Here is a 17,169-nt window from a genome sequence, read left to right on the forward strand (position 1 = left end):
ATACGGACCACCTTACGCCGTCCATTTTGCATTTTTGTCCGTCATTTGACTATAAGTTACGTAGATTACGCAGACTACTCTCCATACGAGGTCACTCTATATGGGCACATATGGTGTACCTGCCTCTCGAGCCTTGACCTCCAACCAATGAAGCAGGTTTGCCGATCCAGCCAATCACTACTAAATTATAGAGTTTCGCGTTCCTCTTCTCTTCCTCTTCAGATTTCTCTTCAGATAATCAAGGTGTCAAGATACTCACCCACGGTCGCTCTATTCGTGTGGCACTTCGAGGCCATGCCCTGACAATTCTAAACTCCCACAGTTATAGAATATCTGGCATGGACAAGATTGGATGATGATCCAGTGTCTTTCATCGCTTCTGGTTGGCAATATCCGTTTCTCTTCACCATGAGGTCAACTCTCCCCAGGTCGCTCCTTAGAGCTTCACGCCCCAAAGTCGGCGGTCATTCAGCTTTAGCTCGGCCTCAATTTACCCGTCCTACCTTTCAGAGACGTGCTTCAACGGCCACCGAGGCTCCTGCAGCTACTTCACGACTCGTCAACTTCTTCTATGGATCGACACTCCTTCTCGGGCTAGGTATTGCTTTTGTATATGTCACCGACACTAGAGCCAGTGTCCACCGATACATTGTCATTCCTGCCTTGAGATTTATCTACCGAGATCCAGAAGATGCTCATCATGCCGGGAACCATATATTGAAGACTCTGTGGGATATCGGTCTTCATCCTCGTGAGCGGAATGATCTCGACAGCGCCAAAGACCTCCAGGTCGAGGTCTTTGGCCACACTTTAAGAAATCCCATTGCAACCTCTGCCGGTATTGACAAACATGCTGACATCCCCGACCCCTTGTTTGCCATTGGGCCAGCTATTGTCGAAATTGGAGGCACCACACCGGTCCCACAACCGGGCAACCCCAAACCACGTGTTTTCCGATTGACTTCTCAGAACGCGCTCATCAATCGATACGGCCTGAACTCGGAAGGCGCAGACCATGTTGCCACGCGATTGAGAAATCGTGTCAGGAAATTTGCCCATTCACTTGGCCTTGGCCATGATGAAATGGCCGAAAGAGCCGTCCTTGACGGGATGGCTGGGGTCCCGCCAGGGAGCCTCACGCCGGGTAAACTCCTCGCTATCAACATCGCCAAAAACAAGACGACACCAGAAGATGATGTTGACGCTGTGACCAGGGACTATGTCTACTGCGTGGACAAGTTGGGCCCGTATGCGGACATTCTTGTGGTCAACGTCTCTAGTCCCAACACCCCGGGCCTTCGTTCGTTGCAGCAGTCGGATAAACTTCAAAAGATTCTCAGCGGTGTCGTCAAGGCGGCCGGCGCGGTCCAGCGAACGGAAAGACCCAAAGTAATGGTCAAGGTCAGCCCGGACGAAGACTCCGACGCTCAGATTTCCGGCATCTGCGAGGCTGTTTGGGCATCAGGTGTCGATGGCGTGATAGTCGGAAACACCACAAACCGAAGACCCGAACCCTTGCCCCATCTACACGCCTTTTCACCACTCGAACAACAGCATCTCTTGGAAACAGGTGGCTTCTCAGGACCTCACCTGTTCGATCGAACTGTGTCTCTCGTGAAGAAATACCGCAAGCTTCTCACAGAGAAACCAGTGGATTTTCAACCACTTGAACAGAAACAGGGTGCTCTAGAAGCCGAGGCTGAACGGGTTGTTCAGGCCCAGCTGGACTCCAACGATCAAGCGAAAGTCATATTTGCCACAGGGGGGATCAGTAACGGACAACAGGCGCTCCAAGTGCTCAACGCTGGGGCCGACGTAGCCATGGTGTACACAGCACTCATCTACGGCGGAGTGGGCACCATCTCACGGATAAAGGACGAGATGCGAGAGGAAATGAGACGAAAGGCTCCAGCCTGACAACGCCCCCCTATGACTTACACTTAAGGATGAGGAGACCCTCGAGACTTAAGTTAGGCCCTGCCTGGCTGCAAAAGCGCTTTTGGGTGGATATTTTTGTTTACAGGGCTAGTTTATCTTGAGATTTAGCCCAAAAGTGATGTTCCCCCTTGTAGACTAGTAATGCAGATGGAAAGACTGCTGGCTATGAGGTTGCTAAGAGTTGTAGAGAGAGAAGAGAGAGTCCACTCTGGTGAGAGATCTCTAGTAATTAGTAGTCTCCTGCCAAGCGCAAATAGAGGAAGGTGCGCCCATGAATTCACAGCGGGGTTCACGTACCCACCCTCCCGCCTACCCACTGGAGTACGGAGTATGCGCCAAATTCTAGGGAGTCTGCAGCAACCGCAGCCTGCAGCCCCTCGGCCCAAGCTCGAACCCCGGAGTTGTCCTGTGGTGCATGGTGCATGGTGCATGCAAGCTGTACGGAGGACAGTGAAGTCCTGTGCGTGAATGGCCGACAAAGGCCGCATTATTGACTTTGACCTTCTCCTACTTCTTCCATTTTCTTTCAGTCACGCACTCATTCCCTCACCCAGACCGGGCAAACTTCGCTCTTGCTTTATGTGCAACTCACTGTCAACCTTGCCGACTCATACATTTTATCATCTACTCCGCCAAAATTCCACATCGCAATCATCTTGGATGATTGCTTTTCTTTGACTCACTCTCATCACCGTTGTCTCCTCTCGCCAGAGTATGAACAAGCCCTCGACCATCTCCACGGACCGCTTCTGTGAGGCTTGCGACGAGCCTGGATAATTGTGCCGCAAAGGAAGCACACGAACACCAAGCACAGCATAAGCACCACCGCCACCACGACAATAGACTAAGCACACCGCGCAGCCCTGGCTCCGCTCCGGGCATAATTTTTGGGCATACCCAACGCTCACAGCAAATTGAATAAGGTACTCTTTAGCCAGCCTTCCCATGTGGCGGGTCCAACCTCTGTGACAGCCAGCTAATATTATGTCGTCGCAGGAAGCAACAGAAGTCTGACAAGATGTGCCTCGAGCGCTTGATTAGCCTCAAGTGCAATCATTATGAATCATACCAGATGGATAAGCAGGGTTGCAAATATCAAACGGGTCGCAAGTGTCCCAACTACATCCAAGTGAAGGTCCGGCAAGACAAGCACCGCAGCTGCCCAAGCTGCAAGGCTCATGGACTAGCGCAGGTCGGAATCGCCAGCTTCAGTTTGAGAGAGTGGAAGTGATGTATCCTCTACACCTACTGTCCTACGGCATGTCTTTTTGTTCATAGGAGGAGGCGATATGGAGCGCCTCTAGGTTGGGCATGTAACAAGGTCTTTCCACTCACCTGAGTTTAATCTCAGACAAGCGGTAGCATCTTTCTGAGCTCAGGCTATCAGAGATGATTGCTATACGGCCAGGCTCGGCAATGACAGGTCTAAACAAAGCCAGGCATGTGGCCACCTATAACATGGCTATGTATCAAATTCCCTGCGACTAGTTGAGGACTGAAAGACAACATTTGGCTTTGCCCAATCAGTTACATAGCATGATCAGCGCCATGCAAATGGAGATGAATAACATGTTGCCTCACCAAGACTAGAAAGGATTTCAGGTCGAGGATTGTGGTTCGTAGATGGCAGATGTTTCGTCAGGGACAAACGTCATAGCCCATGGAATGGATTGCGCAAGGTGGGCTGTCAGGGTGGGGAGACACACGGCAACTTTCATCATAATAACAGACTTGGATCCCCTTGATTCTTCAATCTTCTGATTGTGTTGATTCTTTTAACCTGATATTCACTCCCATCCCTCTACTTAACCTTAGATCGATACCAGAACAAAACCAACAAAGTCGTAAGAGTGAATCCGTTTGTCCCCCGGATCTCAGGTCCGACACCAATATGACGTTGACTGATGGTGGACACGAGTAGATTCTCCAACGACCAATCGAAATACCTCAACATGTCTGCACCAAACGCTGGACGTCAATCCCCACCGCCAGAGAGCCAGACTGGTGCTCAGCAGCAAGAACATCCAGGACAACCTGGAAGCGGAAAGGTGAGACTATCCCAAATCCCAATGATATTGGTTGTACACTCCAATATATTCCACCCTAATCTCCCTCAGCACTTGTATGATTCAAAGTACTAACTGCCTATCTGTATAGCTTGACAACTCCAAGGACAAAGACCAAGGCAAAGGTGACCAAACTGCCGGTCTCGAGAGTAATCCCAAGCACCCCCTCGCCGATGCAGCTGCAGAAAAGACATCGAAAAAGTGAGCTAGGGCGACATGTGTATTAAAGATCCACCACACATTGGGAGAGGCAATGCATGATGCAATTGTCTCGCGGACTATCCTAAACTGCTGTTCGGACAGTCTCTATCACGGTCTGAACGGAGACATGGGCTGAGGTTACCACAATTGTATGCTGGTAGACGGTGATATCTCAAAGATGGAGGCTTTTCTTTTCCTCTACGTACACAAGATTAAAACTTGATCCAGACGAAATATCATGGTCTTGGAAATGATCCTGTAACCACTTTCATGTGTGCATTAATTGTAGACATCTCCAGACAAGTCGAGGCTGCTTGGAAGGTCGTGGACTGCTGCCCACATGCCGGTCCTTCTGTCAGTTCTTCCTTTGATTTCACATGTCCATGCATGTTGTACAAAGTGACACAGGATGACACAGGATGCCATAGGTGAGATATGAGCAATATTGTGCTTGTAAACGGTACCCAAAAGCTACCTAGGTAGATACTGCCTAGATACCACTGAGCGTCGAAGGCATTTATGCCACTCGAATAAGTTTCGAAACTTGCTATTATCATCTTGATGTTCTCAATGAATTACTCCCCGAACCGAGATTTTGATCATACCTAGTTCCCAACTCAACCACCTGTCAGCCGATTCCAGGCTCTTGATATCTGGCCAGCCACGCCAAACAGTGACAGCTCCCAACAACTTTTCCCATATCGACACCGATGGAAAAATTCAACTGACGTCACAATCTAGGGCCAAGACGGGACGGCCCGTTTTAGCGTCTTACTGATTGCACGATAGCAGCGCGCTAGCAAAGTTGACACGCTAGCAGTCTCTCAATTCCACAGGACGGTAATGTCAACTGTGTGTGCGCTGATGTCCTCCACATACCCACCAGTTTGCTGAGACAGCAGTCTCCAGTATCAGGAGCCGACTGCCTCCTTCGTTGAAATTTCATTGCGCTCACGATCCATTTGTTAATTATGTTGCGCTCTTTATCCCTCCCTCTTCACGCGTTGTTTGTTTTCTACTTGTCGTTATCGAGTTTTGTCAATGGAGCCGATGAAAAGGTGCTCGCCGCGGACCCGTCCCCTGAGCGGCGGGGCTATTCCAAGGGTGAATTGATGCCTGTGAGTTGCCTCAATAGAACAATGTGAGTATCCGACGTTGCTGCGATGGTCCAATCCGCGGTCGAATAAATCAACGACCGACCAAGCGACTGACCAAATTGTCCACAGTGAAACCGGCGAACATGTACGTCCCTCACTTCTCCGTCCGTTCCCCCCCCCCCCCCCCCCCCCCCCCCCCCCCCCCGCCCACCCCATCACCCAACTCCGTCGCCTCGAGCTGCGTTTCCTCTCCTCTAACATGTGCGCGGCAGATTGCCGACGAACACGGAAATCTCCAATACATACCCTTCCCACGGTGCAACGAGACATCTCTGCCCCTGGCGTTTGCGTACAACACGCCGCAGACCCAGACATGCACGATCGATTCTCTGCCCGACGAACTATACCACCTGTTTGAATTTTTTGTTCATAGCGATGTGCCGTTGACGTGTCGCGTGCCTTCGTGGCCGCTGAACCAAAACAATCCTCACGATGCAGAAGCGATCTCGAGCCTTGGCACCACTGACAAGGATGCCTGGACGCCGTTCACGATTGCGCTGCAAGGAATACTCCAATTGTCCCATCTACACCTCCATACCAACATCAACGTCTTGTTCCACATGTCAGTCGATTCGGCCGAAGGGCCATCCCACCTGATCGCCTCTACTGCGTACTCGATCCCCAACACAGCGCCGTCGGCTCCTCTCGAGGGATCTAAGATCATCCGGTACGAGCCGATGGTGCTGACATTCAATGTTGGCTGGATCGACGGCGATGTCCTGCCGGGCATGGTAGGCCGGCCGGTAATGGGGATCAAGGATCACAGTGTCGGCCTGTCTTTACTCAGCTTCTTTGCCATCGCGGCTAGTGCCGGCGTAGGGGCAATGGCTATGCTGGTCTATGAACGCCGGAAGAGTGGCAGGAGTGCCACCTATGGCAACGGCATCCTCGGCGGCAATGTCGGCAACGGCGTCGTCAGGAGTACCGGCTACGGAGGCTATGGGGGCTACAGCAGTACGGGAATGGGCAAAAGAGATTGAAAAGCGAAAAGTGCAACAAACCGTACATTTATCCCGCCTGCCGGGTACAGGCCCGCAGCTTGATTTAACCCCACCTCGGATAGAAGAAATACAAATAGCGATAAGAGCATTATGATTTTGAGGTCTATTCGGGTTCCAGCCGCCATGATTCCAATATTGTCGTTTCTCACCCTGGTGGCACCAACTGGGGTACATCTCCCTAGCTTTCATGGTATTTCGCTGCTCTGTCTCGACCAGACCCCTGTCCATATCCGCAACTACTTGGTCATCGACGCACGGTGGCTGGTTGTCAACGATAATTTTCCATATCCTTGTTGTAGTCGGGGGTGGTCAACTCAGGTTGCATGAATGGCTTGGTAAGTCGATAAGTCCAGCCAGACTTCTCTGTCCTTCCTTTGTCATGATCACAATGTTGACCACCTGTGGACGGTTTTGCGTGTCCGTTGGTAGCATCCCCACTGAGTGTATTGTCAGCTTTCTCACTGTCATCCACCGTGAGGTGAGCTAAGCGACTGATGGCTCTTCCAAGAGCTTGGCCCATGGGCGTGTTCATGAGGGACAGACTTTTCTTCTTCGCTTTGGATCCGCTTGGGCTGTGTTCCGCCTTCTCCATCTTTGGTTCTGCAATTAATCGGCAGTGTTCGGCCTCGGGGGTAGCTGCACGAGGAATAGTCGTAGATGCCATGTGTGAAAAGCTCTTGCTTGGGTTGGAGTCGACCTCGGAGATATTGCTGAGTTGCGCAACCGAAGGATAACCATGCTGAAGGGATTGCTGACGACAGGTTTGTGCAATCCACTTTTCTTTCAATGAAGTTGGCGCATCTCCTGCATTGAGACTTAAAATAGCGTTGTGGACTGCAAGACGAACGCCACGGCGTGAGAACCGCCTGGCGAGCATGTCATCGTGTCTATCTTTGTCATTGGTGTGAGTTGCAGGCAAGACATCTGCAACGTCTGGTATGTCCACTCCAGTGACATTAGACAGATTTTTACCATGAGGCCCAGGCTGAAATGCAACATGGGAGGTCTCTGCTGCGGAGGATGGGGTGGAGCTATAGTCGTGGGATTTGTTGGCCAATTCTTGAAGATCTGCAATTGCATTTCTGCTTGCAAAGATGGACTCGAGGATGGCACAGTCTTCGTGGAGAGTGTGTGGAGATGATTCGGCCAGTCTTCCCGGGGAACTGTGAGGTGTTAGCTTTAGGGCAAGACTAGGCGTCAAAGGGCGAGATGTACTTTTGCTTTCCATAGTCCTTGCTATGATGAAGGACCGTACGCATGACAACAAGGGTGGTCTTGTTGGCAGCCAGGTGTTTTTGAAGCTTATTGACGTAACGTTTCTTATGCAGCCAAGTGACAGAGCCGAGGGATGGGTTGTCTGCTTTTCGCATGGCTAGGCAGCAATCTGATATGTCCTCGAAGATGCCCTGCAGATGGAGGAGGATCTCAGCCAGATCTTGGTGGAAAGCCGTGGTGTATTGATCTTGATTAGACCCCACGTCCATGTCAAGAACGTAGAGTTCATCAGACAACAAGAGGAGCTCTTGAGCAACTTTAGATATATCTTGGGATGTACTTTCATGGCCGCAGGTCAATTGAAGGCTATTCAATTGGGCAGACAGTTGAACGGCTTCGCTGGCGCTGGTGGAGAGGCTGGTTTGGTGGAAAGGTTCGGCCATTTTGATGACAAGTGATTGTACTGCAATTGTACACCTCAGGCAAGCAGTCCCGAAGAGAACACTGGACGTAATAGCAATTGAACAGGGAAAGGATCAAGACGGATTGTTAAATTCTGTCTGGTATGGAGTGTGCGGTGGGAGGGAGAGTGAAGACTCACGGAGGATGATTGCAGGTGAGGTCGAGAGGCAGTGTGCACTGCTTCAGGCATGTGGCAGTCATTCCTCCCGCACAAAGAGTGAGAGTGAGAGTCGTTACGGGTTGTCCTGTTCGGTGAAGGTAGTAGGTACCTACATTGATAGCAGCACCTGCCAAATGTGAAGGTTTGACGGTCAAGCTGTGGTTCAGGAAGGAGCTTTCCAGCTTGGTCTGAAAACATCACTGCCTCATTACCAACGTTCATTGCGATATCTTGCTTGCTCTCCCAAGTATTGTTCACTTCAAACTTGAATCACCGCAGCGGCCATGTCATCCTCATTTGCCAACCAGTTTCGTGTTCCTTTGGCACTCTTGTATGTTTGTCAGCCAGTATCTCTCTTTCCCGTGCCTACCCAGAGTGAAACTCAGATGAAGGAGACATAATTGTGCGCTGGTACCCCAGCTCCGGAAGTGTCTCTAGCCAAAGTAGGCATTCGACTTCATTGCAGCCTCTTCTGCCCGTAGTTGAGTGGATTGAGCTCATTCAAATGACATATCGGGTCAGATGATCCTTAGTCTGCGAATAGATCTTCCAAGGTCTGCAACATTTGCTTCTGCAATTCCCTCAATTCGCCCCTATCAAGTCTTCCCTTGGCAGTGTCCGACTTTTCTGGACCGCTCTCCAGAATGACGAGATCATGCTTGATAGCGTAGAAAGGCACACCGAGATTTCTCAATTGGCGGTCAAAGTCGGCGGCCATGGCCAACGAGCCAGCGTAGACCTTCTTGTCATAAGCTTCCAGCTCCTTCTGGTCGGCTTTGGGGTCGATTGGAGCCAGATCAACAGATTTACCACCCAATGACTTCAACAGGTCGGCAACTTGTTGCGAAGCACCACTCCTTCCCTGCTGCCGTGTCACAATGGCCTCTCTCCCAGCCCACCATTGGCGTTCGTGTTTGTGCTGTTCGGTGATTAGATGTTTGATTCGAGCAGCAACCTTTTCATCTGGGACCATATGTCGGGTGACATGTTTCAGAGCAGCTGGCCAGGTGGTGATGGTGGACGCATCTGGGATGGGAGGGGTCGATGTTTTGCTGCGGGCTTCCTCCAGAGGACGAGCCAACGTCTTGGGCGTCTGAGAATACACATGTTGATGCTGCGACGGTGGTGGTGGTGGAGTCGCGATTTTCGCATCCCCTGTGGGTTCGGAGAGATAGCCTAAGCCTGGGAGTGAAGAACCTGGGAATGCTGAGTGAGGTGAAGCCCCTGTTGGCTGCTGGCCATAACGAAGCTCGTTTTGAGACCCAGGGTCCAAGCCACCAACGACATATCCAAGGGGCGGTGAATAGCTATTGAGCGTCGCGAGGATCCGCTGGATATCGGGATTGCGATTGTCAGACATGCTGACCCATCAACAGGCAGTGAATCTTTCAAAATGGAATGAATGCTGAAGAATTGAGTTTAGTCTAGGTATGTTGAAGACTAGCCATTATTTCGAATGATTCTGATTCTTGGGGCTATTGTCAAGATATCAGTGGAGATAAATATTCATAAGCTACCAAGGTCAAGAAGCGACGTGTCTTGGAAGCCGCAGAGTGAAGGTTCCTGCCCCGCGGTAGTATGTCAACAAAAATGAAATAATGTAATGTTTCCATGTACTCGTAGTTGAAGTGAAGTACTTTCTGTGTGCCTAAGCCACACGATAATTATACTTGCTAAAAGTTACCTAGTAGGTAGCTAATTATTATTATCGACCTAAAGGAAGTACTTAGAGTACCAGGTAGGTTAGATCAGGTATTTATAAAGTTGGTGCTTAACTTAGGTGCTCGCCTCCACAGTTTCTGGCTGCGGGACTCCACATTCCCATTCCACGTGAGAGACAGAGAGAGACATCAGCACAATTCCACCACGCCAAACAGAACAATATCCAGTGAACTCGAGATGTACCATTGACAGAACACATCGATACCGAAAATCTCCTACTCATGTCAGGGTTTAGATGAAATTCAATAACACTCTCCAAGCGAGATCATTCTATACACAACCCCTCTTTGCCCGTTTTCCTCAAGGCCAATTCTTCCCAACTGTAACATGACCTCCAACTTTGCGTTTGAATTCTTCTGCACCGTTACAGCGGTATAATGAAATCTTTGGTGCTCGGGAGGCATGCATATCTTGTTCTGGTTCCAATCGTCGTCCATGTTGCAGTTGCTTAGCTCGGCAACATTGATGCCTTCCTCGGTGGAAATCACGTGTTCAACAACGCTTACTGTTGAAATGGCCCCCCATAACCCTTCGTCTCTTGGTGCTCGACGCAGAAGCCAAAGGGCTTTGCGACGCAACGCAGGATCTCGGCATCTTATACCTGTAAAATAGAGCGCAGGAGTTATTGCAGTCTGTGGGACTGTAGATAACGTCTCCTGACGGCCAGCTTCTATGTACTGCTCAGCCAGTTGGAGAATCCGAGAGAAGTGATCGATGTATCGATCAAATGGAAGTTGCTCAGTCGACAAGCAAGTGGCCAGGCATATGTAACACACGTTCCAGCAAATGGCAAGGTAGTCCATAGCCTGCTTCACCTCGGAATCAGCAGTCTTCCAAGACTGACATCCGAAGTTAACATGCCATTTTTCCATTTCTCTTAACCACCAAGCCTGCTTAGCTGATAGCGCGTCAATCACGTCCAAGTCATGCCACATAAGCCAAGCCACCCGAATGACTTCGTATGCTTGGAAAAGAGTCTGGTAAAGCTGCGACCTCGACTCATATATGATCTGCAAGACAGGAGTAGTAGGAGGCTGGAAGGGGTTCATGTGATTATAGGATGTCTTCCGCGGCATCGTAATGATGCCGATCGCCGCCATGAGAACGACATGGCGAGACACAAATGGAATAATGGTGTCTGCGAGCTCAAGAGTGTCGGAACACCTAGCATACTGCTTCGTGGTGGTCAGGGACTGAGTGAATATCCGATATCCACTGGTCATAAGGTGCAACGCATTTCCCACATTCCTCTGTTGAAACTCGACACTGGTACACAAAATGCAGCTCACAAGGGCAAAAACATCATCAATCTCGCTGGTGTTGATACGCGTCCTCAGGGTAGATATGGCTCTGTTGTACCAAGTCAATGCTTGTCGATGGGCAGGAGTTTGGGCATCGGGGGTTTCGTTGGGAACATAGGAGGTAACGAGGCCTTCAAACGGGACCTGTTCAAAGAGGTGGCTCATGGATATGACAAGATCCCAGACTAGTGGTTCTGTCTGAGCGAGGCGTGGAACCAATACATTCCAAAACTTCGCATCAATTGCACCAGCAAAGCATGGGCCTGCACGATGGATAAAGTGCGCAAAAGCTCGCCTCTCATCTGCAGCCCGTGCAGGTTTGGCGAGGGAGAATTCGGCGTGAAGGGAAATCGGAGGCTTCTCGAAGTTGGCCGAAGAACTTGACCGATTGCCAGTGACGAACGCTGAAAGAGGCGGTCTTGATCGCCGAAAGCTGATCGAATCCCAGGTTTGGTCCTGGATAAACCGCAAAGATGGTTCAAGGGGGCCTTCGCATTTGCGGCCCGAAAGGGTGCAGTTGCGGCACCATGGTCTGTTTTCGTCGCATTTGATCCTGCGAGTCCTTGACAACAAGTCAGACGAGCAGATCAGCCAAGGAAGGAATGGCGGAGGTGCCAGAGAGGAACAAGATAGACTTACTTGCAAGTCAGACATCCATTTTTGGATTTTTCATGTCCCAGTCTCCTGAGACGCATCTAGCAGACTCATGGTCCCCGCACAAGGGAACAAGGACCACGGCTAATCGGAATCCTGATCGGAATTGTTGGCCAACTTATGGCACGGACACAGTGAGGAGTGTGTCAGGGGTCGGTGTAAGTAGTAGGAGAGAAGAGTGTGACGGGGTTACTATAGGTGGGGAGGACAACTCTTGACCTGACCTGCTGTGCCTGCCTGACTATAGGATTTAGTATGCGTAATAGAGTTCTTTATGCGCGGTTCTTCGGCATGTGGCGTGCCGGACTGGCCTGTGAGTGCGATGATAATAAAAATGATGCTGTTCCTGCATTCACCGTGATCCTTTTTTTTATAATTGGAAATCACGAACGACTGAGGCCAGATCAAGTGGCAGGGCCAAGTTCGAAAGAATGACGGGAGAAGCAAGAAACTGGATGGAACCAAACACCAGACCATAGTGGGGCCGAGGGGGCGTAATGATGCCACAAAAAGGGTTTTGATTGGTCTGCTCGTGTTACTCGCCATTCTAGGTTTAGTCCGCCGGGCATCAGTCTTTTCGCTCGGAGCCAGCGAGATGTACTATACACACTACTCCCTACACTATCTACCAGCGACACAAGCCACATCTCTGGAGGGTCCGAGACGACGTCCGAGTTGGACTGAAGCCGCTGGCTATCGATGCTTCATCCCCCCATGATCCACCCTCCTGAGACCAGCGTGCAAAGTCCAAACACGAGGATGGATCCGGTAAGCCTGATTGGCCGGGAAGATGGTGGTCCTGTTCAACGCGCCACAATCTGATGGCTCTCGTGCGAACATGCGACCGTCCTATACTCCGTATATGAAGCTTCGGAGGGCCGGCGAGATTGTCAGTAGTGCACCCTTTATCGCCATATTGTCTTTCTATCCCCGACCTCATCAAGAACTCTTCATCATCTAACGTTACGACGACCTGATCTACCATCAGATTCCCCCTGTGCTTTATCCTCTAGAGATTGGCATCAACAACCAAACAACAACATCGACCGACTACAGCTCCCGCGACAACGCTTCACAAGCCTTTAACGTCCCCCTTTGGAAATCGGAGACCATGGCTGACATACCTGACACGGTCATCATTCTCTTCGTCATTCTCGGCGCCGCTGCCACTGTGATGATGGGCTACGCCATTCACAGGCTGTTCTATAGGCCTGTCGCGACCAACTTCAACGCAAAGTCAGAGCCGCAACTCGACTACATGAGAGAAGTCCGCGATCGTTCCAAGATGTACGCAATGATGGACGCCAGGGAAGATAGATCCCACCGCTACTGATGAGAATTCACGGCATCCAACAAGCAGGGCCTCTCCACGCCTAACTTCAAGTCACCTGGGCCTCCGATACTTCGCATGTTTGCCGATGGCACCCAGGTGATGGCACCCTGATGGCAAACCATAGGTACTCGCTGGTCGAGGTATGGTAACAATGACGAAGCACAACGGCGACTCATCACATCGCTTTGTCAATCGTCTCGAGATCTAGCCATGGTCCGGCATTCGAACAAAGAGATCAATAAAAAGATCAACACTGGGGAGAGGGCAGATGTGACTTCATGGCCGGGCAGTGATCGACGCGGGATCAAGACAAGTGAGCAAAAGGCTAGTGCTTCCAACAGGCATTCCGAGATGGCCAGAATATTCGCCTACTAGTCTTAGCAAAGCTGCTCTTGTAGTAGTAGGATTCGTCGGACTAGTGTAACGGTGGATCTCAAAGGCAATCAACATGATCATGAAACTCGCGGGATGGGTAGGGGGATTCATTTTGGAGGGTGTGAAAATCTTAGGCAAGGAAACCACAACATGTAAATCACGTACAGATAGTGCAAGGGATATTGTGCTAAAATTTCATTTTTATTTCCCGTAGACATCAGCACAATCTAAGGTCGACTGCCTGCATTCATTGGTAGTGAAGGCCCGGCAGATAGCCGGTGAGAATGAGGAGGATGACCATTGCCATGTCAATGTCAAAGTCTCCGTCTTTGGAAAAACCAAGAGACACAGAGACTTGTAAAGGACGGTTGACTCGGGGTCACAACCTCGCCGCACAGCCTTTGGCCAAAGAGCAAATCCCACATAGCACACCCTCTACCGATTGCTCTTGGCGACACGCTCCAGCTCATCCTTCTTCTTGATTGCGTACGAGTTGCTGCTTCCCTTGGCCGCGTTGATCAGTTCTTCTGCGAGACATTCGGCGATGCTCTTGACGTTTCGGAATGCGGCCTCTCGGGCACCAATGGTGAGAAGGGCAATGGCCTGGTTGACACGTCGAAGAGGAGAAACATCCACAGCCTGTCGTCGAACTGTACCTGCGCTTCCGATTCTGGTGCTGTCTTCACGGGGTCCGCAGTTGACGATAGCATCGACGGCGATCTGGATGGGGTTCTGGTCGGTCATGATGTGAATCTAGCAATCCCAGTGTTAGATTCCGCTCTCTGGTTCAAAGTTTTCCTCTAGTAGACCTACAATCTCGAAGGAGTGAGCGACTATTCGAATGGCCATCAGCTTCTTGCCGTTGTTGCGGCCGTTCATCATGAGAGAGTTGGTCAGTCTCTCAATGATGGGGCACTGTGCCTTGCGGAATCGCTTTGCGGCATATCGACCGGCTGAGTGAGGGAGGTAGACTGGGGATCTGATCTGGATGTAATCGCTAGATACAATGTTAGTTGTGGTGTTTGTCAACGAATCGCCCGGAAAAATCGTACGTGAGGGAGATGTCTCGAATTTCAACGTCCTCGTAGCTCCATTTGTTGAAGAGTTTGATGCTGCCTTGTTCGGCAACAACGTCTTTGGGAAGGACGGGGTAACCAGAAACTGGGTTTTCGACTTCGACCTCGCCGTTGTCGGACATCTTGACGAGTTTTGGGGTGGTGTTGAGTCGAAAGTAAGGATGTCGCAGCGACAGTGTGAAATTCAACCCAAGTCTAGTGAGAATTGTGTGGTGTGCAATTGCAGCCAAGACTGAATGTGGATCCATAGATGCCAAGACCTATCACGTGATTTTGTGCCAGACCGACTCGAAGAATACTTCGAAGCACTACCCCAAGAACCGTCGTGCACCGCTTTAAGTTACCGTGACCGGCAAAACTCTACCCAAGGGGAAACAGTCTTCGTTTAAGGAAGAAACGTCTTTTCTGAGTATGTCTCGTTATGCGATGACAGAGATCTGATAATTGTGTCTATAATTGAAGTTGAGCCTGGCAATGATGCCTGAGGTATCTGCACCCTCTGAAGCAAGCCAAGGACGGAGACGCCTTCGAATATGCTTGTCTGTTGATTTCGATGCCATCTCGGGCTACTTGGGTACTGGTCATGACCCCTCCAACACCCTGGCCGACTATTCTGCTGGAATATTTTCGGCCAATGTAGGTGTTGGCCGTCTCCTTCGGCTGTTTGAGAAGCATGGCATCTCAGACAGAATGACTTGGTTCATCCCAGGTCATAGTTTAGAGACATTCCCAGCACAAAGCCGGCAGATTGTGCAAAGTGGTGCGGAAATCGGCCTACATGGCTATAGCCACGAGGGGGCATATGCTATGACGGTGGCACAGGAGAAAGATGTCTTGGAGAAGTGCATGGATCTAGTCACCAATCTACAGAATGGAAAGAGGCCGGTTGGATACCGAGCTCCATTGTACCAGATCCGCGAGACCACGGTCCAGTTGCTGCAGGAGCATGATTTCTTGTATGACTCGAGCATGAATGCGCATGACTCTCTCCCTTACTTCCTGCCTCGGCCTTTCCCTGGAGAGCCACCACATGTCCCCAACTATGAGCAACCAGCCAGCAGCTGGATGATCCCGACACCTGTTCCGCTACAACCCGAGATTGGAAGTTTGGAGGCGCAAAAGGCACTGGTAGAAATCCCAGCGAGTTGGTATGGCGAAGACATGACACCGGTACGTCAATTGAGACATTATTGATAGAATGGCTCTGGTTGGGATACTAATCACATCAGCTGGGCTTCTATCCATATTCAGTCAACACACAAGGCTATGTAGGTGTTGATCTGGTGGAGAAGATGTGGTGGGATCGCTTTGATTGGATCTGGGAAAATGAGAGCTGGCTGGATCACGGGCCAGGACAAGGATATGGTTCAGTATTCCCGTAAGTGGCCTACGAGTGTAATCGACATGTCAGCAAGTCTGGCTTCATCAGCTGATTCGCAGGATGCTGGCAGTATGGTATTCCACCCCGAAAGCGCCGGACGTGCTCATATCATTGGGATGATCGACCGATTCATCTCTGGGCTAGTGGCACGAAGTGTGGCGGCAACAGAGCATGAGATCACCTTTGAGACAATGGAGAGCGTGGCCATGAGCTGGAAAGAACGCTAGTGGCTGGAGCAAAGACAGTACGAAGGATGTCTCGTGTTGAGGATCCTGCCTTTGATTACATGAGGCGGTGTTGGGATAATGCCGCCCCTGGGTCTTTAGGTCTTTTTATTAACACAGACGACATAGCTCTCTAGCGGGCAAATGATGACTAAACACCGGAGGAAGTAATCATAACTCAATCCGTAGAGTTTGGAGGGGTAGCCTTGCAGAAATGACGGCCGAGCGGCGGAGGGGCCCCGGGCGAGCCCTAGGCGCCATTGGCCCCGAGCTAGCCAGTCGCCCAGTAGCATGTACACTCCGTGGTGAGGTGCAAACGGTGGGGATCTGGACCGGGACAGACCTGCATCCTTAGGTGCTCCCTGATTAGGATTGTGCTGGAGAGTAATGCCTCTAAGCATTCGGGTACGTGATGATTAAGCTGAGATGAGAAAAGTGTATTGCTGAGTATGCGCCAGAGCCTGCACAACACTAAATCGTTTCTAGCAAGGGCTCCTCTTACCAGGAATGTCGGGAATTGATAGGTTGCAAGACCAGACTTTCCAGGGCAGGTGGTGCTCAATTTTAGAGACGCAAGAGGTCAACTTTGGGGGCAAATCGAGTTCAGTGCCGGTGGTGTTACACTGTATCACTGGGAGCTAGACGGCTAGACAAGCTTGTATAGGACGGATGCGCTATGGGGATCAGGCAGCCAGGATTGCCCGCTCCAAGCCCAGCCAAAGTAGGGACTGATGATGTGCCGCTCATTGCCGCCTGGAAGGATCAGCCACCCAGTCATATCGAGAAGATGTCAATTCCACATTTGTACTTCCAAGTTGGACGAGGGGCACACGGCACCACTCCGCCTAGATCTCATCCCTAATCCACCAGTCGATCCTTTTTCAACAAACCACCGACTCGCAT

The 17,169-nt window shown here is 50.7% G+C and overlaps 6 protein-coding genes across 7 annotated transcripts; 4 read left to right on the forward strand and 2 right to left on the reverse strand.

The window, feature by feature from the left end:
* Positions 1-247: 247 nt before the first annotated feature.
* On the forward strand, positions 248-2,201 carry PV10_06876 (dihydroorotate dehydrogenase (fumarate)). The gene has a single exon (XM_016371722.1). It carries the CDS (start codon positions 409-411, stop codon positions 1,915-1,917), a length of 1,509 nt encoding a protein of 502 aa, XP_016221054.1. The 5' UTR covers positions 248-408; the 3' UTR covers positions 1,918-2,201.
* A 1,689-nt stretch (positions 2,202-3,890) lies between these two features.
* Positions 3,891-4,209, forward strand: PV10_06877 (uncharacterized protein; the record flags this gene model as incomplete). The annotated part of the gene is made up of 2 exons (XM_016371723.1): positions 3,891-3,986; positions 4,096-4,209. 2 exons carry the CDS (start codon positions 3,891-3,893, stop codon positions 4,207-4,209), a joined length of 210 nt encoding a protein of 69 aa, XP_016221055.1.
* An 889-nt stretch (positions 4,210-5,098) lies between these two features.
* On the forward strand, positions 5,099-6,464 carry PV10_06878. 2 transcript variants are annotated; one of them, XM_016371725.1, is made up of 3 exons: positions 5,099-5,346; positions 5,432-5,466; positions 5,575-6,464. In XM_016371725.1, the coding sequence occupies exons 2-3, from the start codon at positions 5,446-5,448 to the stop codon at positions 6,340-6,342; spliced, it is 789 nt and encodes a 262-aa protein (XP_016221057.1). In that variant the 5' UTR covers positions 5,099-5,346; positions 5,432-5,445; the 3' UTR covers positions 6,343-6,464. The 2 variants fall into 2 exon arrangements, with proteins under 2 accessions (XP_016221057.1, XP_016221056.1); XM_016371724.1 differs by having other exon boundaries at positions 5,432-5,447.
* A 3,700-nt stretch (positions 6,465-10,164) lies between these two features.
* PV10_06879 (uncharacterized protein) lies at positions 10,165-11,918 on the reverse strand (the record flags this gene model as incomplete). The annotated part of the gene is made up of 2 exons (XM_016371726.1): positions 10,165-11,785; positions 11,863-11,918. The coding sequence occupies 2 exons, from the start codon at positions 11,916-11,918 to the stop codon at positions 10,165-10,167; spliced, it is 1,677 nt and encodes a 558-aa protein (XP_016221058.1).
* A 1,839-nt stretch (positions 11,919-13,757) lies between these two features.
* Positions 13,758-14,855, reverse strand: PV10_06880 (40S ribosomal protein S5). The gene is made up of 3 exons (XM_016371727.1): positions 14,638-14,855; positions 14,399-14,582; positions 13,758-14,338 (listed from the first exon to the last, which is right to left on the reverse strand). The coding sequence occupies exons 1-3, from the start codon at positions 14,781-14,783 to the stop codon at positions 14,021-14,023; spliced, it is 648 nt and encodes a 215-aa protein (XP_016221059.1). The 5' UTR covers positions 14,784-14,855; the 3' UTR covers positions 13,758-14,020.
* A 203-nt stretch (positions 14,856-15,058) lies between these two features.
* On the forward strand, positions 15,059-16,428 carry PV10_06881 (uncharacterized protein). Its single transcript, XM_016371728.1, has 3 exons — positions 15,059-15,831; positions 15,891-16,039; positions 16,113-16,428. The coding sequence occupies exons 1-3, from the start codon at positions 15,136-15,138 to the stop codon at positions 16,267-16,269; spliced, it is 1,002 nt and encodes a 333-aa protein (XP_016221060.1). The 5' UTR covers positions 15,059-15,135; the 3' UTR covers positions 16,270-16,428.
* Positions 16,429-17,169: the final 741 nt, after the last annotated feature.

The sequence above is a fragment of the Exophiala mesophila genome (assembly GCF_000836275.1).
Source record: "Exophiala mesophila strain CBS 40295 unplaced genomic scaffold supercont1.5, whole genome shotgun sequence".
NCBI lineage: Eukaryota > Fungi > Ascomycota > Eurotiomycetes > Chaetothyriales > Herpotrichiellaceae > Exophiala > Exophiala mesophila.